The 23,703-nt window shown below is 62.2% G+C and overlaps 7 protein-coding genes and 1 pseudogene across 7 annotated transcripts, besides 1 other annotated feature; all 8 read right to left on the bottom strand.

Annotated features, from left to right (window-relative positions):
• Nucleotides 1–430: 430 nt before the first annotated feature.
• On the bottom strand, nucleotides 431–2,341 carry LMJF_23_1670 (hypothetical protein; the record flags this gene model as incomplete). The annotated part of the gene is made up of 1 exon (XM_001683439.1): nucleotides 431–2,341. One exon carries the CDS (start codon nucleotides 2,339–2,341, stop codon nucleotides 431–433), a length of 1,911 nt encoding a protein of 636 aa, XP_001683491.1.
• Nucleotides 2,342–4,492: 2,151 nt separating this feature from the next.
• Nucleotides 4,493–5,845, bottom strand: LMJF_23_1430 (DHHC zinc finger domain-like protein; the record flags this gene model as incomplete). Its single annotated transcript, XM_001683438.1, has 1 exon — nucleotides 4,493–5,845. The coding sequence occupies one exon, from the start codon at nucleotides 5,843–5,845 to the stop codon at nucleotides 4,493–4,495; it is 1,353 nt and encodes a 450-aa protein (XP_001683490.1).
• A 1,089-nt stretch (nucleotides 5,846–6,934) lies between these two features.
• LMJF_23_1420 (conserved hypothetical protein) lies at nucleotides 6,935–7,900 on the bottom strand (the record flags this gene model as incomplete). Its single annotated transcript, XM_001683437.1, has 1 exon — nucleotides 6,935–7,900. The coding sequence occupies one exon, from the start codon at nucleotides 7,898–7,900 to the stop codon at nucleotides 6,935–6,937; it is 966 nt and encodes a 321-aa protein (XP_001683489.1).
• Nucleotides 7,901–10,346: 2,446 nt separating this feature from the next.
• Nucleotides 10,347–11,090, bottom strand: LMJF_23_1410 (conserved hypothetical protein; the record flags this gene model as incomplete). The annotated part of the gene is made up of 1 exon (XM_001683436.1): nucleotides 10,347–11,090. The coding sequence occupies one exon, from the start codon at nucleotides 11,088–11,090 to the stop codon at nucleotides 10,347–10,349; it is 744 nt and encodes a 247-aa protein (XP_001683488.1).
• Nucleotides 11,091–12,861: 1,771 nt separating this feature from the next.
• LMJF_23_1405 lies at nucleotides 12,862–13,856 on the bottom strand (annotated as a pseudogene).
• Nucleotides 12,862–13,856: a sequence feature.
• Nucleotides 13,857–14,727: 871 nt separating this feature from the next.
• On the bottom strand, nucleotides 14,728–15,369 carry LMJF_23_1400 (putative Ran-binding protein; the record flags this gene model as incomplete). Its single annotated transcript, XM_001683434.1, has 1 exon — nucleotides 14,728–15,369. The coding sequence occupies one exon, from the start codon at nucleotides 15,367–15,369 to the stop codon at nucleotides 14,728–14,730; it is 642 nt and encodes a 213-aa protein (XP_001683486.1).
• Nucleotides 15,370–16,045: 676 nt separating this feature from the next.
• LMJF_23_1390 (conserved hypothetical protein) lies at nucleotides 16,046–16,543 on the bottom strand (the record flags this gene model as incomplete). Its single annotated transcript, XM_001683433.1, has 1 exon — nucleotides 16,046–16,543. One exon carries the CDS (start codon nucleotides 16,541–16,543, stop codon nucleotides 16,046–16,048), a length of 498 nt encoding a protein of 165 aa, XP_001683485.1.
• Nucleotides 16,544–17,349: 806 nt separating this feature from the next.
• Nucleotides 17,350–22,995, bottom strand: LMJF_23_1380 (putative DNA polymerase theta; the record flags this gene model as incomplete). Its single annotated transcript, XM_001683432.1, has 1 exon — nucleotides 17,350–22,995. The coding sequence occupies one exon, from the start codon at nucleotides 22,993–22,995 to the stop codon at nucleotides 17,350–17,352; it is 5,646 nt and encodes a 1,881-aa protein (XP_001683484.1).
• Between the last annotated feature and the right edge of the window lie 708 nt (nucleotides 22,996–23,703).

Below are 23,703 nucleotides of genomic sequence, written 5' to 3'. Positions count from 1 at the left end.
GGGCCGGGTGTGTGGGGATACACGCTCGAGTCGCGCCGACACCTCGCCTAGCCATACGGGTGGCACCGACGTGCTCGCTGTCGCGGGTGGTCCCGACGCCGCACCATCCAGTACCCGACCGCCGACATCAGTAGCGATGAAGCGCTCTGACCCCACACCCCACCACGTCGTAGGCACTTCACCCTATCACTCCCAGAGATGGCTCTGGCATTCGGCATGGGATAGGTAGGGGCTGCTTGACTTAACCACGGTGCGGGCGCTCAGCCCTGTGATGCCACGCACTGCGGTGCGCCTCCCGTGATCCGGGTGCTCTGCGAGGAGAGACAAGCAATGGAAAGCAAAAGACGCCTTGCTCGACGCACCACTGCATGCAGGCAGAGAGACACGCGACTTGGTTCCGGAAGCCAGAGCCGCATCGAGCCCCGGTGCACTATACCTCTCCTTCGCGCGACCGCGCGCGCTGTTGCGAAGACTCGCCTGGGGGCGGGAGCGGCAGCAGATGATACAGGCAGCAGCGCGGGAGTCCGAACAACAACACAAAGCGCTGCGCCCGGCGCTCCGCTCGGGCTGAAGGGGCGGACGGCGCTCCCCCTTCGCCATCACCCCTGCCGCTGCTGGTGAGAAACGAGGCGGTGGTCTTGTATAGCCTGCGGGACTTGCTGTTGCACCCTAGTGGCGCAACGAGGCGTTCCCCGAGTGCTTCAATGCCGTGAACGCATTCACCGATGGCCATTCCGCAGTCGCTGCAGCAGCTTCCGGGCCTGACGACCTGACTGAGGCCCGGCTCGCTCACGCTCATGAGAAAGTGCTCCGAGGACAGTTCAGTCATGCGCTCCAGCGTGCTGACGCCTCGAATGAGTAGAAAAATGTGCTGCACCCACAGATACGCAATGCACACGCTGATGGCGCACATGCCAGCCGGCACCCACCACCAGCCGTGGCCCCAGTCGTGGCACACGACGCTACACCCATACACAGTAACGAACAGCATCGAGTTCACCGCGCCACCCAACGTGGAGTAGAAGATGCACAAGAAGAAGTACTTGTAGTTGTGCCTGCCGATGCAGTTATTGAGAAAGTGGCAGTGGTGGTCCATATCAAACACGCAGTGCTCACATACGCGACAGTGGTGGCTGCCGTCTGGCTTGTACTGGTGGCACACCCCACAGAACCGCAGCGACCCATCCGCCTCGTACTCGAGCACCAGGTTCGGGTTCACAGTGGGTTTGGCAGCCGCAATCGCTGTGCACGGCCGACGATGCGGAGACAGTGCCGGCGGAGCTGCATCGCAACTGGTCGAGGAACCGTGAGGTCCGCGAGCCCCGGTGGATCCTCGGCTCGATGTACTCGTCACTGGTGTTGCGGACCCAGAAGCTGACGAGGACGAGGCACTGCAGAAAGAGGAAGCTGTAGTGGCGGTGGTGGTTATGGCTGTGGCAGTCGTCTCTGTCGCTGAGGGAGATAACGTGGAGGAGGGTGCTGTACCGGATGCCGCGCACGCCCGCTGCGGCGCTGCGGGTCCTGAGCACAAGACTGCCGCCTTCGCGGAGTTCGCCGCGATGTTTGCCATACCCACTGAGAGCGACGCATCAACAGCGAGGGCTGGTGTGCACGAGATTACACAACTCCCCGCTGCTGCTAGCTGCGGGGAAAAGGGTTGCTGAGGCGTTGGTGCAGCCATCAAGAGGCTGTCGCTTCTCGAGGCATCGTTTGGAGCTGGGAACAGCCCTGGTGTCACTGCAGACGCGAATGGAGGCCCGAGAGCCGTTATGAGTCCAGAGGCGGGTGAGGGATACGCGTGCGGTGGCTGCTGCTGCTGCAACATGTGCAACTGGTAAGCCCACAGCGCCTGCTGCTCCTGCAGAGCTTGCAACGCTCGCTGCCGGGCAGCGACACCTTGTTCTTGGATGCACTTCCGTTGCGCGGACCACGTCACCTTCAAATGGTGCCGTCGCTCAGCATCGAAGCGAGGTGTGTATCGCCACGGCTCTGCTGGCACGTACCCGGGGCAGGTGAAGATGACGCGTGCAAGGGACCAGTACATGAGCGCGACCAGGGCGTTCCCAAGGGTGAGAGCGCACACCGCACATGTGCCCGTAGCGGTGTAGCCGAGCGTGTGTCGCTGCGCCTGCAGGAGGCTCATGGCCTCCAAGGGGAGCACACCAGTCGTCTCCGCCTCCCTCACTGCACGAAGAAGTCGACAGAAGAAGATGTTGTATCCCCAGATAAGAGCCGTCGCAGAGAGAAAGATAATCAGCGGCAGCCGGTACGCTGCGAGCAGGTTCCACAGCGCACGCCACGACCGCACTCGTGGCCCACGGTGGACAGTCGGGGTCGGCATCTCCCGCACGCCGGCAGACGCACGAGACAATTGAGCAGACGGGGGAGATCGGGCCCACCACTGCACACACAAAGAACGACAACGAAGTACCCTCTATGGGCGTGTTTGTATCTCTACGCCAGTCTCGGTTTCCAAGGATGTCGGAGGTCACGTGACCGGCGGTATGCGCGCCTAGTGCCCACTCTGTGGGGGATGCAGGATGGGAGGGGGAAGCCACGCAGCCTGCAGCCCGCCCTCGGGTATTGGCTGCGGACGCTCGGTGTTGACAAACAGACCCGGGCTTGCGCGGCGCCGGAGAGGCCTACCGTCCTTGACCGCTCTTGGGGCCTCTCACCACGAAGCGTGTCGACGACACCGCCAATGTTTGTTATCGGTGTCTTCGCGGTCGAATCACGCCTTTGGAAACAACGGAAATGTGGCCCTAAGTGTACAGGCGAGGTGCATGTAGGCACTTGTGCCTGCTCTGGACCAGCTCCCCAGCTGCCTCAGCACGTTGTGCTCGCCGAGGGCTACGTCGCGGTGCGGCACGAGAACGGGACGAGTGAATGCAAGGAGAAGGGCAGGAGTGAGAGTACAAGGGCTTCGATAGCACCCGTGTCATAGTGCAGCTCTGATCAAAGGCCTAGACAAGGGCTTCGCACGCCACAGACCTCCGTGTTTGTGCGTGTCAGAAAAAACAACGCGCAACGCGCCGCTGTGCTTCGCTACCCTTCCCTTTTCTCTCTGCTGATACCGCCCCGCAGGATGCCGGAGTCCACCTGACCGGCGGTATGCGCGCCTAGTGCCCACTCTGTGGGGGATGCAGGATGGGAGGGGGAAGCCACGCAGCCTGCAGCCCGCCCTCGGGTATTGGCTGCGGACGCTCGGTGTTGGCGGACAGACCCGGGCCTGCGCGGCGCCGGAGAGGCTTACCGTCCTTGACTGCTCTTGGGCCCGCTCAGTACAGACCGTGTCGAGGATTCAGCAAAAATAAGCACGCGATGAGCTGTGTGTGCGCAGACGCTGTCACCCATCGCTGGCATGGCGCGTCCCATCTGACGCAAGCCTCTACGCGTGAGCAGAGCACGAGGGACGCACGGAAGAGGCGCGAAGAGGTCCGTACGAGTCAACTCCACAGTACATGTGCGCGAAGTATGCGGCATCCTCTACATCCCGGCCGGGTGGGCTGATGAGGCACACATGCCGGAAGCGTGACGAGAGCACCCCGAATGACGCCATCGAGTCAGTGAAACGCCCATGTGGCGAGTCACCGCACCACGCTGTGGGATGCCGCGGCTTGAAGCAGCTCAGCGGAAGTCGCACGGCGTACGGGCCGAGTGCAGGATCTCAGTGGGCCCTGGCCTGCGGCTGGCCAACCTCCTCCCTGGGTTCACGCGGCATGCGTCCGGGCCACCAGCCCCTGCTGCCCGCACGACGGACGCCGCCACTTCCGCCCCTCGGCCAGGTCCCTGGACGCGGCCCGCGTGGGTTAAAGCGTGCAGTGCGCCCAGGTCCGTGTGGCGCTGATCGCGCAGCACGCATGCGAAGAAGGGAGGAGGAGGGACAGGAAGAGCTCGTCAGCGCCACGGACCGGCTCGACGGCAGAACGGCTCGTCCTAGACGACCTGGACTGAGCCGCAGTGCAGCAGTGGTGAGAGAGCTGTGGTTGTGCATTGTGTCGGCGTGCTGCGTTGATGGTGAGGTAATGCGTTGAGACAAAACACTTAGCGCAGGCCGCCTAGCGCCTTGTCATGGCAACATGCGCCACTGCAGTGCCATGAAGTCTACAGAGACACACGCGCCAGCAAGGAAGAGCAGCAGCAGCAGCAAGAAAAAGAAAACACGTTATCAAGGGCATAATACAAAGACAGCACGGCGGCGCGGGCTCCTTCAGGAGAGGAAGCACGCCCACACGCGCGCACGTGCATCAAGCAACGAACAGAGGCAGCAACTACGCAGCACAAGAAGACAGGATATTTTTCGAATCCGGAGAGCCTCCGGGGCTGCCGGAGCACGAAGAGCCACGGGCGATCTGCAGGCCGCCGCAGTATCGAGCTCAGTGGAGGGGGGAGGGAGGCGAGTGAATGCGCACATCCATGCCGGTGAATTGTGACACACATACAGCACAGGTATGCTCATGTCCATGCAGGGGGACTAGCCATCCCCACACCATCAGGCCGTCCCCGGCAGGGTATCATCTGCGGTGTCGTCTGTGCGCACCGGCAGCGGGGCATATCTCCGCCAGCATGGCGACTCCTTGCCCATCAGCGTGCGTTGATGCCGCTCGATCTTTTCCCTGCGCTGCCGCGCTTCCTCTTCCTTCTGCTCCGGGGTGAGCCGAGGTCGCTTGCAGGCGCAGCAACTCCCGGAACAGGGATCTTTTTCAGCTTCGATGAGACTCTCCAACGTGCTCTGCCCGTTGCGCAGAAGAAGGCAGTGCTGGCTGTAGAATATCAACAGTGCGGCACCGAAAATCAAATCCAACGCGGGCACCGCTACCCATACCAGCTTATCCGTGATTGCGTCGTTGTCGACGGCGAAGATCGTAACGAGCATGAGGCATCCCCCCAGAGTCGCGCCGACGCTGCCGTAGAGCAAGAAGACCATAAACAGCTTGTAGTTGTTGCGGCCAACGCAGTTGTTCACGAAGGGGCAGTGATGATCGAAGTTATACACACACCGGCCGCAGACACCGCAGTGGTGGGCGCCGTCTGGCTTGTAAAGCTGACATACGTAGCAGAAGCGCAGGCGCCCGCTACGGTCCAGCGTTGCAACCGTGTACGGGTTCAGACACGTGGGCGGGTTGCGGTGCTGCTGCTGCTCTGGTGATCGTGCGAGTGGGGCACAAAAGTAACCAGGCGGACTGGCGTGCTGAAAGCGTGTCGGCGACGCCTCATCAACGCGAACAATGATCGCATCGCTGCCGTCTCCACCGCGAGGAGCACCGGTATTGCCGGCAGTGAGCAACGCAGTGCATGCACCCTTGTCGACCTCGGCAGCAGAAGCGATGACTGACAGGGACTGTGGGTGACCGGCGCACAGTGGGCTGGCGCCGTCCGTGTTGTCGAAAGGAGCAGGTGCAAGCACGCTGTTGGCTACTTGTTGTCGGCCGACGCCCGGCAGGCTAGAAGGTCGCATCGCCAGTGAGTCGGGCGAGTCCGCCTGAGGCTGATGCAGCCCTGGCGGGTGCAGCTGCTGATGCGGGGGGTGGTGAGAAAACTGCAGAGCAAAGGCCTGTTCGACTCCGCCGTGTAGTCGGAGTGAAGGAGCGGCGTACAAGGGCGGATGCGCCCACGGATCACGTGGGACAAAGCCAGGAGAGCCGAAGATGACGGCGTAGTAAGACCATAGTATGAGAAGGCCCATGACGGTTGTCGAGATGAACACGACTAAGCACACGATGATGCGCCAGGTATCGTGCCGGTGCAGGGAAATCAAGCGGATGCTGTAGGCATCACTTGCAAGCGCGAGCGCCATGATCATAATCGCGACAACGACCGGAGTCAAGTAACCGCAGCACATCATACACTTCTCACTGAACCCCTTTGGTGGCTCTGGGTGGGCGTGCACGTTCAGGCAACGACAGTTCGCCTTGTCAGCATTGCCGCCGCCATTGTCGCGGCGCTCACGCCGATTATAATGTCCTCTCATCTAGCCCGCAGGTACGTCGCTGCCTCGCCTCTAGTGCTGAGTGGTGCCCCAGCTGGGGGAGGGGGAGGGAAGGGGGCGAGTCTTTCACGGCTATGCTACAGCTAAAGTGATAGGAAGCGCAAGAATGCACGTGTGAGGTTCGCGTGTGGCTGATGATGACAGTGCTAGAGGGGAGGGGAGAGAGAGCAGACACGCGGATGATAGGGTTGTCTAGAGAGGTGTCATGGGGCGATCTATAGTGATGGAGGTCGCATGGCTCCCGTATCACGCTGCAGCTGACGGCAGTGGTGGTATCCATCCAGCATCCACGCGCGTGCGTCATGAGCGTTGGCATGAACTCGGAAGACCGCATTGCCCGCCAGTTGGCTCACTCGCTACGGAGACAGCTTCATGCTGCTTCCCCACGGTATCAGAGTCTGAAGCTACTACGGCATCATCATACAGGTTCACGCAGAGCCCTTCCCCACCACCACCACCACCACCACCCCCCACACACACGCGTTACGTCTGTCCCTCAGAGCCAAGGAAGGGGGGTGCTCACAAGCAAAGAAAGGTGGCACAGCAGGATTGAGGGCGATGACGCGCACGGCCACACGCATTGCACGGGTGTCAGAGTCATCATCACCGCTTGCGTGCACGCGCGAAGCAACAAGAATAGCGAAGGGAGGGTTGTTGTTGACCTAGAGGCGAAGCGGTGCCGCGCGACAAGAGGCAATCGCCTCCTCCTCCAACAAGGTGCGAGAGGGTCGTCCATGGAAACACGAGAGATGGCGGCGAAGCGAAGCACAGCTCTCGCACAGCCACATGCGCCACAAACAAGCACACATGTGTGCCCGTGGTAGTGCGCCTCCACCACCCTCTACGCCAAAGTGCCACTAACGGCAGGGATGCACAGAGAGACGTGTCGCGCGCACGACCGCTGCACTGTGTCTGTGCCCGCCCGACCCCAATCACGTTTGCCGACTACACGGGGCTCATGAAGAACACATCTGCAGAGCCGCCGAATCGACGCGCGTAGCCGTGCGGCGCATGACGGAGGTCGTGGTCGGGCTTGAAGGGGAGTATCATCCGGTACCACTGCTGATCGCTACCGAAGAGGTCAAACATGTAGAAGGCTCGATCCTCGGCCTGGCGCTTGCGAGCTTGCTCTAGCTCGTCGGGATGCTTCTTCGAGAGGATCATACGCGACACGGAGGTCTGGCCACGGTACGCCATGCATGTGAAGTGCAGCGCGAACGCCAGGAAGCAGATGCCCATGACGGTGGAGAAGATAATCGATAAGATGATGACCATACTTTGCAAGATGTTGTCGTCCTGCAGCGTCGTATCGAAAAACTTCGGGAAGTGGAAGACGCAGCTGAAGAGCGATGTAAGCACAATGTGAAAGGCTCCCACAGGAATGTAGCCAACAAACAGCAGAAAGAACTTGCTGTTCCCACGGCCGATGCAGTTGTTGATCCATGGGCAGTGGTGATCCATGCGATAGACGCAGCAGTGGCATGTGTGGCAGTGATGAGCCTGGTCCGGTTTGAACTGCTTGCAGAAACTGCAGTAGCGAAGCCTACCGGCCCGGTCAAGTTCGAACACCTCGTACGGGTTGTCACTGACAGACCGGCCCTGGTACACCGGGGCCTCCGACCACGGTTCGTGCGGCACGAAGCCAGGGCAGGTGAAGATGGCCAGCAAGAAGTTGCCGTACACCATCACCTCGGCAAGAACCATCACCACAACACAGTAGTAGTAGTACACAAAGGACGCGTTGCCGATCTCGCACGCGGCGCGAAGCCTTCTGAGGAAGCAGAGGTGGTATGGAATAACGTTGGCCGCGATGAGAGCTATGGCAACCACGCACGGGATGTAACAGCATGCCAGCGCGCACCACCCGCTGCAGGTGCGAGGCCTCACTGTGTGTATATTACCCTCACACATTACAAAACCGCTTTTCGAAATCAACGAGTTTCCAACAGCAGTAGCAGCAGCAGCGCAAACAGATGCCCCTCAGAAAACACAGCGCAGAGCAAGTGACGAGTCCGCAGCGAGCAGTCGTGCACACACGTGACGAAGATACAAGAAGAGAGCAGAAGGTCGCTATACGGGCACGGCAAGGTGCAGGGAGGCGGGTGGGTTGTTCTGCAGATGGAGAAGCGGAAGACGAGGAACACAGAGGTGGACTTGTCCGCAAGTGTGTGTGTGTGTGTGTGTGTGTGTGTGTGTGTGTTTGCGTGTGCGTCCTTCGTCAAGAGCCACGACGTGGCGGTCAGAGCCACACCCCAGAGGAAGAAAAAGGCGCCTGCGCACGGAGGTGTGCCAGACCGAGAGAAGAGCGATGATGCGCAGGCCGACACGGCTAAGCAATGCCACAAAAGCACAACACAAAAAAACTCGAGAACAACAGCAACGGCAGTTCTCGGTCGCACACACCTGCCGAAAGACGCTTTCACGAGTGTGTGTGTGTGTGTGTGTGTGTGTGTGTGTGTGTGTGTGCGTGCGTGTGTGTGCGTGTGCGTGTGCGTGTGTGTGTGTGTGTGTGTGTGTGTGTGTGTGTGCGTGTGTGTGTGTGTGTGTGTGTGTGCGTGTGTGTGTGTGTGTGTATCATACTACGGTAGTGACGAGGGCCAGAACAGATGGAGTCCCCAAAACACACACACACGGGGATGCAGCGGAGAGTGTGAGCGGCGGCGATGTCCGCAATCTGCGTTAGACACAAAGCAAGCAAGATGGTGCGTGGAAAGGAGGGATGCTGTCAGGGTGAGCCCGAAGCTGGAAGCGCAAGCGTTGAGCGACGCACACAGTCCGCCACTGATGTAACGGCGCAGCAAGTCAGAAGAGGGGAGGCGATCGCACCTGAAGCTGGTGAAGCGCGTCCATGTCCGCTCTCTGTTACCACATTTGTGTGATTCGATGCGCGTCGCGTGTGCTCAGAGAGCGCGCGAGACGACCCTCTCGAAGAGGGAGGCGCACAATTGCGTGCATTAGCCCTGCAAAGACAACTGGCGGCGCTTGCGCAACGCTTGGGGAAGCATGGAGAGTGGAAAAGGGGGGGTTAAGGCTAGCGGTGTAGCAGCTTGTCACTCCCTCATCACTGCCGGCCCCCGTCACTACACACGCTTACAAGCGCTCCCTGATAGCGCAGATGCGCATGCAGCGGGTTCTCCCGTGCCCCAGCCGCCTGCCCTCCGTTTCGTTTTCTTCTTCCTTCGCGTCTTTATCAATAAGGTGCCACCGCACGTGCGCCTCCGTGTACTGCCTGTGTCTACGAGCGCACACGGACAAAGAAAAAAAAGCGAGGGAGACGCTGCCCTGTGCGATACTTCCGCTAACACTGCGTGGAGCTCTGCACGTCGGACCACTCCCCCTCCCGGCAGTCGCAGACACGAATGGCGGCAGGGGGAGCGATCCTTCACTACTGAGAGGCAGACGACACACGCAGAAACAGAAAAGAGCAACGCGCGTGCCCGTGGCGTGGTCGGGAGACGGACAGCTCCGCGCACATGAAAGGAGAACACAAAACACAGCGGGCACGCGCGAGGACCCCCTCCCCCGCCTCACACGCCGGCGCGCGCACGCTACCGCGCAAATGCGCCACCACAAAGCAAAGAGATGCCCAAAAAAACGGAGATGGCAAACAAGGCAAGGCCCCCACCCCCACCAACCGGCGTGTCACAGGCCCCATCCCGTGCTGCGAAGAAGCCGTAGACACGAGGTGCAGCAGTGCGCCGGTGACCGAGTCGGCGCACAGCCCCTGCCCCAAACCTCTACCCACTCACCCGCGTCGCAGGTCGCCTCACAGCCGCGCCCACCATGCCCGGTCGCCACCAGGGGTGGCGTCCCTCGGCGCGATACTCGGGGCTTCTCCCACCAGGTGGGCAGTGCGAGGACCTGGGGTGTAGGACACGCTCGAGTCGCCTTGATACACTTTCTAGCATGTGGATGGGACAAGCGTGTTCACGGTCGCAGGCCGCTCCGACGCACCGCCGTCCACGACCCGACCGCCGACATCCGTAGCGACACACCGCTCTGACTCCCCTGCGTCGTGGGTGCTGGGCCCCGTCACCACCAGAGGTTGGCTCTGGCATTCGGCATGGGATAGGTCGTGGAGGGGGGCTGCTGGGCCCTGTGATGCCACGCGCTGCGGTGTGCCTCCCGTCATCCGGGCGGAGGCAGTGATGAGGGCATGCATGAGAGAAACACACAGCTGATCCTTTCGCTCTCTCCGGCAGCTCTCGCAGTGTACGTGTGCGAAAGCACCGAGTCAGTCTGTGCCCAGGGAGGGGGAGAGGCGCAGTCGTTGTCGACGATCATCACCGTCGCCTATGTGGTGAGCCTCTCCTGTCCCTCATCTCCCTTTCTTAGTGCCCTTCGTCGGCGTCACGCTTCAGTTTGACTTGGCAGCGAAGTTCTTGAGAGCGCGCTCGATCATCTCCGTCACCTTCGTCGAATCGAGCACGACGCCCTGCTGCTCCACCTTCTCTAGCACGGAGAGCGCCTGCGTCGCATTGCCGGCATCCACGGCAGCGTCGGCAATGCGTAGCAGAGCTGCCACCGTTGTCTCCCTCTTCTGCACAGAGGCAAGCTCCTCCTGTGCCCTCTCCAGCGCCTGCCCCTCAGACGGGCTCACACCGCTCAGAACGCGAGCGACGTTGTTGTACCGCTCCATAATGCTGTCCACCTGACTTCGGTGCAGGCTGGCGTTGCGCACGAACGGGCGAATGTACGCGTACTGCTGAAAGAAGTGGCGCAGGTCCACGACAAAGTCCTTGATCACCGGGAAGTTTGGCAGCGGTGCGACCGTCGTGACTTGCTGAGCGAACGTGATGCAGGCCAGCGAGTTGATACCGTTGATGTTCATGGCGCAGCTACCGCACACACCCTCACAGCAGGAGCTTCGAAAAGCCAGGGTAGGGTCTTGATGGGCCTTGACGGCGATGAGCAGGTCCAGCACCATGTATTCGTGGTGCTTGTCGTACTCGTAGCTCTCCACGCGCGACGAGTTCGTCTCAGGGTCGAAGCGGACAAGCTGAAGGACGGCCTTCTTCGCGTGCGGCTCCGCAGCCGCGTCCGTGGCGGCCATGCGGCGCACCATGGTCTTGTACGGCCGGGGGGCAACCTTGCGCAGCATCTTGGAGCTGTGCGTCGCAGGGGGGGGGGCGAAGCCGGCGATGGAGGATCGTGTGGAAACTCGCTGAGAGCGGAAAGAGCGAGACGACGAAGACTCCGCCGTGATGTCGTCCACCAGAACAAGTCGGGCGCCACGGCGTTGCGCACGCAGAGACGGTGACGGCAGAGAGGGCAACGAAAAAAAAAAAATGCACAGCAACGCTTTCTTTCTGTGGAGGAAAGGGGAGGGAGGGAGGGAGGGAGGGAGGGAGGTGAATGAAAAAAGACGACAACGCGGAAGACAGGAGAGGAGAAGGCTAAAGCACTAAGGAGTTAAGTGTGTGTGTGTGTGTGTGTGTATGGAGGGGGGGGGGACAGTGAGTGCTACGCAGGCGCACGTGCACCAACTTGGAAGCGTCTGCACACGACTGATGACAGTGAGCGAAGGCTAGGATAGGATGTGTGCGTCCGTGGTGGTACACTCGTCAACAAAAAACAGAGCAGGGCAGGGAAAGAGTGGTGGATGCTCTGGCGCCGCCGTTGAAGGAGAAAAGAGGAGCACAGACATGCATCAGTGGTATCGTGGCATGTGGGTCACGTGGATATGATCATGAGCAGCATGACGCCCAGGCAAGCACACGCGACGGTGGCGAGAGGTTGCGAAGGTGCACAGCATAGGGAGAGGGATAGAGGGCGAGGAAAGGTAGGAAAGGGTGAGCGTAGAGTCGGCAAAGAGTAGCAAGACGCACGTCTTATTCGTGCAAGAGTCCACTGAAAGACAGACGCCAACGTCAGGGCGTACGTAGAGAAGAGGAAGAGGGGGTCGCCAGTAGGACGAAGCCACCGCCTCCGCGCTCCGTGTGCGCGCACAGCAAACAAGCACCCTTATGCACGACCGAACAGCCCCCTGACGGCGTCCGCGTGCAGACTGGAGTGCATGCGTACACTTGCTCTGCTGTGCCACACTCCATCCGGCATGATGGAGGGAGCAGAGCAAGATCGACACAGCACGCCAAGAGGGAGAGAAGTGCACCTCGACAGCGGCGCAGGTGCTGGTGGTGCGCAGAGAAGGCAGTAGGGCGTGTGCCGCCTCTCATGAACGTTACGGGTGCGTGCTGCTGCACCGCTGCTGCTGTTGCCGCGTCGTGTCGTCACCCCGCTTACCTGGTGTTTCTCGCTGGCACGCCTCTGAGTAGATGCAGTACAATGTAAGCGGCGGTGACTCCGTGCACGCACACGTGCAGGCAGGCGTGGGGTGGGCGGGTGCACACATCAAGGCATCCTCTGCAGTCAGCACTCCGCTGCCGCCTTTCGCTCCTTCGTCGCTCACACACACACACACACCTCCAGCAGAGCAGGTGCGGCTTACACGACACAGGCATGTTATGAGCCATGCGCCACCCACACAGCTCAGTCTCACCGAGGCCCAGAGATCGGCCTTTTCTCTTCTCGCCGCAGGACCAGCGCTTGGCCGCCGCCCTCTCCCTCAAACGCGGTTCGACGGCACGTGCAAGCGCCCGGTGATGTCACAGCAGTGCGTACGCGCGTCAGTGTGCAACAGACATCGTGTTGCTTTCGGCTGCCGCCGCCGCCGCTGCTGCTGCGGTCGGTGTAGAAGGAAAAGAGATGCAGCTCAGAGAGAAAGAGAGGGAGAAGAAGTCTGATGGAACTGGCACTCGGCAGGGAATGAGGGACACGCCGGGCCCGGCGATCGGCTGGAGGGTAAGGTGTCTCCCCCTCCCCTCGCCCCGTCACCGCACCCTACAGCCGTCAGTGCCTACACACACCTAAGCTCACGCCGGGCATCTCGTCAGGCCCGCTTTCGTCACAGGGAGTGAAGGGAAACACTGCGAGAGAGAGGAGACGCGATCGAGGACGAGGGGCACGCGTGCAGACACACGGAGAGGTGGAGGCAAGCGGGCACAGCAAAGAGGGAAAAGAAGGGCGGTGTTCGTTGGTGGGCAGCGGCAGACGGCGGCTTCAGCCAAGACACGAGTCCAGGAGATGGGAGCGGGAGACATGCACGTTGCCCGTGCAGTCACTGCGAGGTACACGTTGAAAGTGCCGGCACCGGCGTGCAGCGTCGCAAACATGATCCCCGGCACCTTAGGTGCAGCAATGCGCCGCAAAACGATTTGGTGCTGGTTCCTCGAGATGCTGCTCGCGATCATGACCAGGTCCTTGCACAGCCGCTGAGCGGAAGCATGGCCACTGGTGCTGTGCACCACGATGTCAACGCCGGTCACGGCACCGGAGTCAGTGCCAGTACCAGGGGAGGAGAAGAAGAGTGTCCGACGGGTAGCAGTGGCCTTCCGTGCAGGCCGAAGCTCCTTGACCTGCCGTCCATCGTACCCGCCTGTACCATCTGCTTCGCACCACTCGGGCACCCCCTCCTCCAAGTGCTGGAAAACGAAGCGCACCGTGTCCTTGACCCGCTCCTGCATCTCGCACAGCACCGCCACAGCATCCATCAAGCACGCCGTGCGCGTGTCATAGCCGCTGGCACGTACCGCACGCCGGGGCTCTGCGACTTGAACGGCACATGCGTCCGCTCTGTCAGCGGTAGCACGTCCCTCTCCGCGTTTAGCGTGAGCATAGAACGCTCACCAGCGCAGCCCTTCACGACCGCGATGATGTTCTTCAACGTCGCAAGCGCAGCAGGGATGGTCTCCAGGGCACCTTGCACGTGCGAGACCGTTGCCCCCCCCCTCCTCCCGGTTGCGCAGGCGTGGGTACGCGTGGATTTGGCGGTGTCATTGATCCTTGTCGGCTGCACGCTGTTCACCATGTGACCGGGCTGCACCGTGAGTAACGAGATGGCAGCAGCGGGAAGCGGAGGAGCAGAGAGAGCAGAAATGGGTGCGTGGGCTGCGCACTCTCTGGATGGCGACGGAGGCGACGCTGAAAGCAGCGGTGAAAGCGAGAGAGCACAGTGAGGCATGATGAGGAAGCCTGCGGTGGCATTCGTGGGTGCCGCCACGAGTCACGGTATGATGCGCTCACATAAATGCGGTTGTGTAGGTGAGCGCGGAAGCGGCTGCTGCGTAGAGCCGGCGTCGGAGAACGAATAGAGGGGACGAGGCGGGGACAGAGCAAGAAAAGGTGGCAAGGTGGAAGATAGGTGGGCGCGAGGATGAAGATCAACGAGAGAAAGAGCTGCACACACGTGGTCAGCTAACAGGCAGCTGGAGCGCGCCAGCATGGGCTTGACAGTCTGGTGGCATTGGCTTCCTGTGAGCGAGTCATTCATCGTTGTGCTGTACAGCGCAGTCGTTGGTGCGCGCATGTTTGTGCGTGCTCCGTACCTTCGTGGTGGTCCTTTCTGTAGAGAGTGAGCGGGAGAGCGTGGGCGACGGGGGGGGGGGGGGGGGGAAGAGGGACGCCCACCTCGCACCTTGGATGTTCTGTGATACCTATGTGATGACATGCGCACGTTTGGTTTGGTGGCGGAGTCAGAGGGATGGGGAAGTGCCAGAATATGCGAGTAACGGCTCAACCGGTGAGCCTACGGCGCGCGCGGGGGAGGGGGATAGCCCCTGTCAGTGCAGAAGCCCTTGGGCACGCCTGTGTGCCGCTCCGACTTTGTACAAGCACTCGCGCGCACACAAACGCCGCGCCCTTCCGCCCTCCGCTACAGAGCACCACCGCCTACTGCTGCGCTACTCCTCCTCAGGCACGAAGAGGCCCCACTCGACAACCTCCAGCGAGGCGACCGCCGTGTGCAGCAGCAGCAAGCGCTCCTGCTCGGTGAGTAGTCGCTTCACCACCCTTGCCTCAGAGCTCTCGGGGTGTAGCCAAGCCGGGCAAGACACCGAAACCAGTATTTCTGTTGATACAGGCGGCGTGAATCGCAGCACCGCCAGCCCAACGAAGACCTCATTGTCCTTCCCCTTCTCATTTGTGTACTTGGAGATGCGCTGCAGCCCTGTCGTGAGGCACGCGAAATCGCACGACTGCGGTGCCACCAACCCACACTCGGCGGGCGCGGCTGGTGCAGCCGATGTGGCCAGGAGCGGGTACGCCGACGGTGGGAGCGTGCAGGTTGCCTCCTGAGAGATGCTCCCCGGCGCGCATCCGTTGTCCTTCGCGAGGTCGTGATAAAAGAAGGCGCCAGCCTCGGAGTTGCAGACGTGTGTCTGCCTTCTGAGCAGTTCCACGATGACGGATGCACCAGTGTCCGCGTCCGTGTACACCTCCTGGTTATCTGGCACTTGGCGGAAGTCGGAGACGTCGATCATCGTCTGAGGGAGGCTGATGCGCATAGCACCGCCGTACAAGTCCACCGTGCGCGTCGCCGCCATGTCTCGTGACGGTGGTGGTGGCGAGTTAAAAACTACAATGGAGGATGAAGGAGAGAAAGAGGGAGAGGGAGAGCCAGAGGGCACCCCGCCTCATGCGCCAGCTCTGTGAGGTGGCAAGGGAAGGCAGTTCTGCAGTTCTGCGTGGGTGGCAGATGCCCCCCGCTCGTAGCCCTTGAGGTGCTCAAAGAGAAAACTGGAATAGAGTGGGGGTCGAACCACCGCACACGTGCGTGCTGTGTATGAACGCGTTCGCTTAGGAGTGATCACCACAGGAGTGCTGCGCCATCAAGAGAGAGGGAGAGGGATGGAGGGAGGGTGCGCAAGACGAGGAGGTCACTTTATCGTGTGGCCCCGGTACGAGCGCGTGTGTGGAGCCGTCGTCAAATTCGACGCCGACGCTTTCGGAGGCATCAAGGCGTGTGCCAGCGTGATACAACGCGGTTCTCCTGGCCTACCTGTGGTCCCTGCTCACGCAATTTGCTTTGACTGCCGAGTTGCACTCCTGTGCGCGGTCCCTGCATGTGCAGCCGAGAGAGAGAGAGAGAGAGGGAGGGAAGGGATGGGGAGGGGGGCGTTGGACCTGCACAACACATCGGCAGAAGCTCGGGAGATCGACCACCCCCCACCCCCCTTTCTTCCCCCTTTCATGCGCTTTACACAGATAAAGACAGCTTGCTCAACGCCGTTTCTGCAATTTCGTATTCGCCGCCTCCTCTTGTCGGCGGCGCTCGCGCATGTCGGGCAGCTGCAGCCGTCGCCGCGACGCCTTCAGCAGCCGCGTGATATCAATCAAGTGGTGCCACACCTTCGCCACGCTATAGGCAGTAAACAGCAAGCATGCCATCCACATCGCGTCTGTCAGCCCAACTTGCGCCACGAGCGGGCGGATCGCCACAATCACGTAGACGAGCGGCTGTGGTAGGCCTTGCACGTTCTCCTTGGCAAACGTCTGCAGGGTCTCGCCCAGTGCGTTGTAGGAGGCACACAAGACATGGCCGAGAAAAACTGATACCGGGATGAGGGCGATGGCGACGGCACCGTGCTGCATCGCGTTGACGCGTCCGCAGAGCTGCCGCACGGTCACACAGAGGAGAGCGGTGGAGAAGGCACAGACCAACGCAACGATGCCGCACGCGCTCCACAGCGCGAAAGCGCTGCTTGCAGAAGACAGCATGATGCAGAACCACTTGATCCGGTGGCGACGACAGAAAAGGAAGTGCCACTGCTTGTGTGCACTCGGCGAGAGGCGCACAAAGGTATGCTCTGTCGGCTGCACGGGTATGGGCAAGTGTCCGAGTGTAGAAGAGGAGAAGGAGCGACGTCCAGGAGAAAAGCCAGCGAAGAAGAGTGGCAGGACAGCGCAACGTGCGGCGTCGGCGGGGGAGAGGTGCGCCATCGGCCTTGTGTGTTGGAGTCGAGGAAACAAAGTAAGCCATCGAGCCGCCAGACACACTCGGGAGTGCCATGAGCGGAAGACAGGTGCGGAAGCATTGGTGAGGTGTCCGGTGCGGAGGTGCTCAAGCGCGTTCGGATCGTCACGTGCTAGTGTCCCCCCCCCCACAATTTGAGAACGTTACAGCCAAGGTGAGGGAGAGAGGTGCGGAGGCTGGTGTGCTGTTGCCTCATAGGCCACAGCAGTGTCACGCGCTGCGCTCTCCCACTTCCTCACGTCCCTGGCGGATGCGCGCACACACACACACACACAGTGGGAGAGGAAGAGTGACGCCCACGCCAGCGTTTCTGTTTTCGTTTTTGGAGAGACGCGCAACGATAAACAAAGGAAGAAGGCAACGCGCCTGACAGTCGGCATAACCGCACCGGCGGCAGTGATGCTGTTAACAAGGTACGTACACGAGGTGCGCACGGGTCCACACAGCCCCTACCCTCCCTCCCAAACACACCTCACTACCTCTGGTCGAAACCGAACGTGCACAAGACTACCCCTTTCCATCCCCGCCTTCTGCGTGCTCTCCTTCAGCTTCAGCGCGCACCGCGAACGCCGCCACCACCGCCGCAACAAACCGTCAGTTCCTGCAGCTCGCCCTTCTTCTCCTTGATCTGCGACTGTAGGGCGAGGTTTGCCTCCCGGATCGCCATCAACGCCGAGCGCTTCGTAAAAAACTTCGCTGCCTTGCTGTCCTTCGGGTTCATCGACTTCACCTTCGATACCATGTCATCCGCGTCGGCCGCCGCGATCGCTGCGAGCTTCTTGAAGCCGGCGCTCCACAGCGCCCTCGCCCGCGGCGGCTGCATGCCACGTATCTCCATCAGCGGCAGTAAGTCCGGCTTCACGCCGAAGCCGAGTCGCTTGACGAAGGACGAGAGTACCGCTTCTAGCGAGAACCACTCCATCGCGTGGCAGAAGCTCGTGATGGAGCTGCTGAACATCGAGGCGGAGCGCATCAGATTCTGCAGCTGCCCGCGGCTCACGTTATACCGCTGCTCCACCGTCGCCATCGGCACCTCAGCCAGCACATCCGCCAGCATAAGTGCCACGTAGAACCGCCTTGCCGTGAAGAGGCGCCGTCGGCCCTCCTCTGTGGCCTGCAGCGGACCGCCGAGCCCCATCGCCTGCTGATCGACAAAGTAGGCATCGACACCAAGCAGGCTCGCAATGCGCTGGCGACTGTCGCTCATGCGCGACATCATGAGCCGCAGCAGCTCCCAGTCGCACTTTCCCACCTCCCGCAGCGGCGTGAGGAAGTAGCATAGGTGCAGGTCGTCGGACAAGATGAGACCGGTGTGGCGCAACTCGTCCAGCTCGGCGCGCAGCAGCAGCGCCTCCTCCACACTAAAGCACGAGCGGACGGACGAACTGCCAAACGATGTCACAAGCACCTGCGCATGACAGGCGTCTTGCGTCTCTGCTGAAGCGTCTGCGTGGGCGTCGTCCGATATGCTGCTCGGCAACGTCTCCGGAGACGCGCTCGATGCGGTACCATTGTCCTTACCGACTGTAGTCCCAGCAGCAGCACAGTCACCGCCGCCAGTACCGGCGCCGGTGCCGGTGAACGTGCTGATAGTATCTGTGTTGTTCACGGTGATGGCGCCGTTGCTGCCGCCGCTGCCTACGCGTGTACAGGCAACGCGGATGAAGCCGCAGCGCGCTAGTGTAACGAGCGAGGCGCGCACCATCGCCTTCATGGCAGTCGGCGGCACGCACGTCAGAGGCGGCGACGCCGGCGAGGCGGGGTGGGAGGGCGGTGATGCCGAAGGGCCAGGCGCAGACCGGCTGCTCTCAGAGTCTTGTGCGGCAGTGGCGTCGCCGTCATAGCCGACTCCGGAGGCGAGGAAGAGGCCGGTGACACTTTCGCGCGTGCCATTCGCTGCCGCTCCGGGAGGCGCCACTCCAGTGCTCGCGGGCACAGCCGGGGCGGCAGCTGCAGCGATGTGCGGCTGCCACGACGCGTCCACAGGACCCACCGCCCACCTGCTCAGCAGTGAGCCGCTCCACTCACAGGCGCTTTGGAAGTCCGCCACGAGCCCGACCCCAACGCACTCCAGCAGCGAGCGGGTGAGCGCTTGATCGTCCTCGAGGAGTTTGCTGCTGCACGGCTCCACCGCGGCATGCATGAGGGCGTGACCGCGCGCCTGATCACGGCTGCTCAGCAGCAGGAACGACTCGCCGTACGGGTCCAACCCGGCTCTCCCGGCACGGCCGCACATCTGCAGATAGCGTGACTTCGTGAGAAACTCGCGGCCCACGTACGGCGTTTTGATGATTACCCGCCGCGCCGGCAGGTTCACGCCAGCGGCCAGTGTAGAGGTACAGCACAAGATGCGGATGTGCTTGCGGCGGAACGCCGTCTCGATGAGGTCTCGCTCCTCGGCAAGGAGGCCGCCGTGGTGAAATGCTACTCCAAAGGCAATTACTTCACTGAGCTGCGAGGCTTCGTGGTGCGCGAGGGCCTCGAGGTCCGCAAGGAGGCCTTTGATGGCAGCCGAGGCCTGCGGGGGCACCGCCGCCATCGCAGCCGCTGTGACCGGCCCTCTCGTTAAGCTTGGGAACGGTACGCCAAGCACGGAGACATGCTGTGCCTCCGCCGCTGCATCGCTACTACCCGACATCCACGGGGACGGCACTTTTTGGCCGGCAATGGCTTGAGCCTTGAGGTAGTTGACGATGCCCTTCGCTGTGTCGACGCACTGCTGGCGGCTGGCGCAGAAGATGAGCACGGACGCATCCGGCACCTCCGTCGCGAGCTCTACAAGATGCTGCGTGACAGAGTCGCTGCTGAGGTTGCGCTCGTTGTGCTGGCCATCGCGTAGCACGAGGCCGCCAACGACACTGTAAGCGTGCAATGGCACAGGCCGGAAGTCGTACTCAAAGTACGCAGCGCGCAGCCACTCGGCAAGGGTGCGGAGGTTGGGGACTGTGGCGCTCATGCCGATTATCTGCAGAGAGCCGGGGTCCGAAGCCGCCTTCGCGGTGTCCGTCATGACTGCCCTTTCATGGAGGTCCTCCTCTGCGTCCTCCAACTCCTCCGGCCATCCTGGCCGCAAACCGCTCGCACTGCAGCGACTCTGCGTCGCCGGTGCAACCACGGCGTCGCGCTTCCGCTGCCGCGCGGCGTTGATCACGAGTACCTTGGAAAGGAACAACTCCAGCGTCGCCCCTCGCCCGGACTCGCCGACCATGTGCAGCTCGTCCACCACCACTGCCCCAATCTCGTCGGTGCGACCCTCCTCGAGCATGTGATTCAGCAGCGAGTTCGCCTTTTCGATCGTGCAGACGTAGACTGCAGGCGCCCCGGAGAGCGGGAAGCGGCCGGAGCTGCCGTAGTGGCCGTCCACGTTGAAGTCGTACGCTGTCGTCAGCGGCTGTAGCGCCATCGTCTTCTCCTCCGCAAGCGACACAAAGGGCAGGACGAGGAAGCACGACTTGCGGCGGTTCAGCACACACCGCAGGAGGCTCAGCTCAGCGACCAGCGTCTTGCCACCGCTGGTGGGGAGACTGTAGACAAAGTTGCCGCCCTGCCGAACCTCGGGGCGAGTGAGCACGTCGTGCTGCCAGTCGTACAGCGACGTGACACCGCGCCGTGTTGCGTAGAAGTGGCCAACCTCACGCGGCAGACCGTAGAAGAGCTCCGCAGTGTCGTCCGTGCCAGCGGGTCGCAGGAGGGGAGGCGACGGCGGCGGCGGCGCAAGGGGTACATAGGAGACCATCTCCCGACTCTCTCGCAGGTACGGCTGCGTTGTCTCGTCATGGGCAGCCGGTGCCTGCGCGGACTGAGGGGCCGCCACAGTCGGCGCTTCAGCGCCCATGCAACCCACAAGTGGCGTTACAGCAGCAACTGTGAGCAAGGCCGGCGGTTGGCCATCGCTCAACGACGGCCACGGCTGCGGGAACGGCGCGCTTCGTCGATTCCACGCTGGCTCCTCACTTGTGAGAGTCGACGGTGTGCGGTGCATGACCACCGTCGAAGGTGTTGAGTCGACGGGCCGCAGCAACGCCGGCTGCGCGTTGGCAATGACCGGCTGAGCACACCCGGTCGTATGGCGGCTCTCCATACTGCTGGGCATTTTCCTTGTATCGCTTGGTGTCGCTGACGCGACACCATCCAAAGACACCATCAGTCCCTCTGTTCCCTGCGGTGACGCAGCACCATGTCCCGGCAGCTGCTGCAGCTCGGCTGTGCCGCCCCTGAAGAAACACTTCTCGGCTGAGAGATAGCTCGCCTCTGTCAATGCCGGTGGCACCGCGCCGGTCGACGCAGACGCCGCCGCTGTCGTCGGCTCCTCTGTTGATGTGGCGGCTGCAGAGGAAGAAAGTGTCCCTGTCGTTCGCGCAGCGGAGTGCAGCGTAAAGCACGTGCGGCCTGGGCGTGCGGGAACAGCAGGTGCGCCGCTGCCACCGGCAGCGGCCGTGGCAAGGTACGGCAGCGCGGTGACGTGCAAGTCGGAGAGCGGAGGCGCTGCGTTCGCAGCCGACAGCGCGGAGACGCCGGTCGCAGAGGAAAGCACGTCGCTCCCCAGCGACGTCGGCGTCGGTGCCACAACGCCCATTCGAAAAACACTCTGAGCAGCGCAACCCTCGGCCTTTCCACCTTGACTGGAAACCCGCATCAGCAGAGGATCACACGGAGGGCTCACGTGCTCGGTCGGCAACGACGGCAGCCACAGATCAGGTGGGTGCGTTGTAGCACAGGCTTCTGAGGGCGGCGAGCTGACGGGAGTAGCAGGCTCAGCCACAGAAGCAGCCACATTCCGAGCGCTTCCAGCACTTGCCTGACCTGTTGTCGTCGCCACTGATAGTTGGCACAGACGTGGCTGCGGCTCAGGGAAGGGATCGGGTAGCGCTGCGGCGCTTGCGGTGCCAACGCGCAGCGAGCTGAACGAAAACACGGTGCGATGACGTCCAGGGCCCATCCTCCCAACACTCGGGCCTCCACCTCCATCAGCAGCGACCGCAACGCCGAGCGGCAACAGCTCTGTACCAGGCACGAGCTCCGATGGAAGATGTGGCGGCGTAGCCTCACGGATCGGCCACGTCGACGGTGCAGACGGCAGGCCGGCAAAGGCGCTGGGCAGCACTGCCAACGAGCTCGTTGGAGGCGCGGCACTCGAATCGGCTGTAGCGGTGCCGCCGCTGATCAACGCGTGTTCGTTGAGCACAGCTGGAATCGCAATGGAAGGAGGCGGCGTTGATCCAGAGATGAGCACATCACCTGCGCCATCTTGGAAGCGGAAGAATGGTTGTGCGCTGCCCTCCTGACCGCTCATCGCTGGGCTAGAGCGCAACTCACTATTGTCACCAGCTCGCTCCACCGCCACGGCGCTGCCTCTCATGATGCAGGTCGCCCCCTCGCTGCCGCCTTCCTCCTCCGCTTGCCTCTCCTCTTGCATCATGGATGACTGCGAGAAGAGGGGCGGCGCGCAGCTGCCGGTGCCAGACGGCGTGAAAGCAATGTCCATCGACATGCGCAGATCCTCTGCCATCTCGTACTCGAGTGCCTCGTCACATTCCTCTCTTTCGGCCTCCTCTGCAGCAGTGAGTGCGCTAGAGGGGCGCGTCGACGCCTGCTGCTGCTGCTGCTGAACGCGCGCCAGCTCTCCCACCGAGCGGTCCGGAGATGCCAGAGATGACAACGTCTGGCGTTCGCCTCCCGCAGCTGCAGCAGTGACAAGAGCCCCCGCCTGCTCTCGCATCAAGTCGATGGCGAGCGCCGGAGAACTGTCCGCCAACAGCGGCGATAGTGGCGATTCGGCGCACTCAAGGCGCAGCGAAGAGAGCGGCACGGAGAGCCCACGGCGTGAGCTGCTTGGGAGCAGCGAGGCCTCGCGACTGAGCGAAGATAATGGCAGTGCTGCCAAGTCATGCACGCGGAGCTGCGGCACCGGGGGCAATGGAGATGTGGAGTCGCAGGGCAGCAGCGGCAGGGGTAGTGATGGAGGAGTAGATGGCGCGGCCTTTGGTGTGCTCGGCGCGGCAGGCGGCACCGGCAAGACCTGCTCCGATGCGCCGCTGTGGCACGGCGATCGGTACGGCGGCAGCAGCGACGGTGACTGTAGCGAGGGAGGAGCAGGGGAGATCGCTGTGGCGTAGTCGCGCTGCTCGTGCTCCAGTGCCGAAAGAAACCACTTTCCCGATTGCGTTGATGGTGACGTTATCGTCGGCGCAGTCATCGCCGCGGCCACGGGAGTCCTGTGATGCTCTGACACTGCGGTGCTGCAATGCGACTCTCTGCCCACACGCACTGCTGAGCTAGGCCCAGGAGCCCTCAGAGCGTCCGCATCCGGTGCCACTGGAGCTGCCCCGCTTGCGCTAGCCCACGCTGGCACGGCGGTCGCTGAGCACCAAGGGTGCGCGTGCACGGTATAGTCAGTGGCCACGCAGACGTCCGCAGGCGTTGGCGCACTTGACACACGCGGCACCGGTGCGGATTCAGGGGCGCCCGTGGCACCGGCACCATCAGCATCGGGTGTGCTCCGCAAGAGCGTCAGAGGCTGCTCCGCAGAGGGGGGGTAGAAGACGGAGCGGCGGATGTGTGACGTGGAAAGGTGCCACGCAGTAGGCAGTCGTGGAATGGATGGCTGCGCCAGTGCCGTGGTGTCATCGCTCTCGACCCCGTCGCTGTCCCTGCTGGCGGAAGGCGCGCAACCCCGTGTGCTCCCCGGCTCATCGCCATGATGTGCACCACCGGCGTAGGCGTCATCGGGAGAGAGTGAGCGAGGCCGCTTGCGCAGCAGAGGCGTGTCACCGCTGCTAAGCGCGACGACTCTGTCCTCTCCGCTAGTGCGCGCCGCCGTGTGCTGCGCAGCTGCTGGGGTAACTGTAGTGGTGTCTGCCGGTGCCCTCATTGCGGTTGCGGTGATGCTCGCACCATCACGCGG

The sequence above is a fragment of the Leishmania major genome, chromosome 23 (genome assembly GCF_000002725.2).
Source record: "Leishmania major strain Friedlin complete genome, chromosome 23".
NCBI lineage: Eukaryota > Euglenozoa > Kinetoplastea > Trypanosomatida > Trypanosomatidae > Leishmania > Leishmania major.
This window is presented reverse-complemented; position numbering and strand designations above follow the sequence as displayed.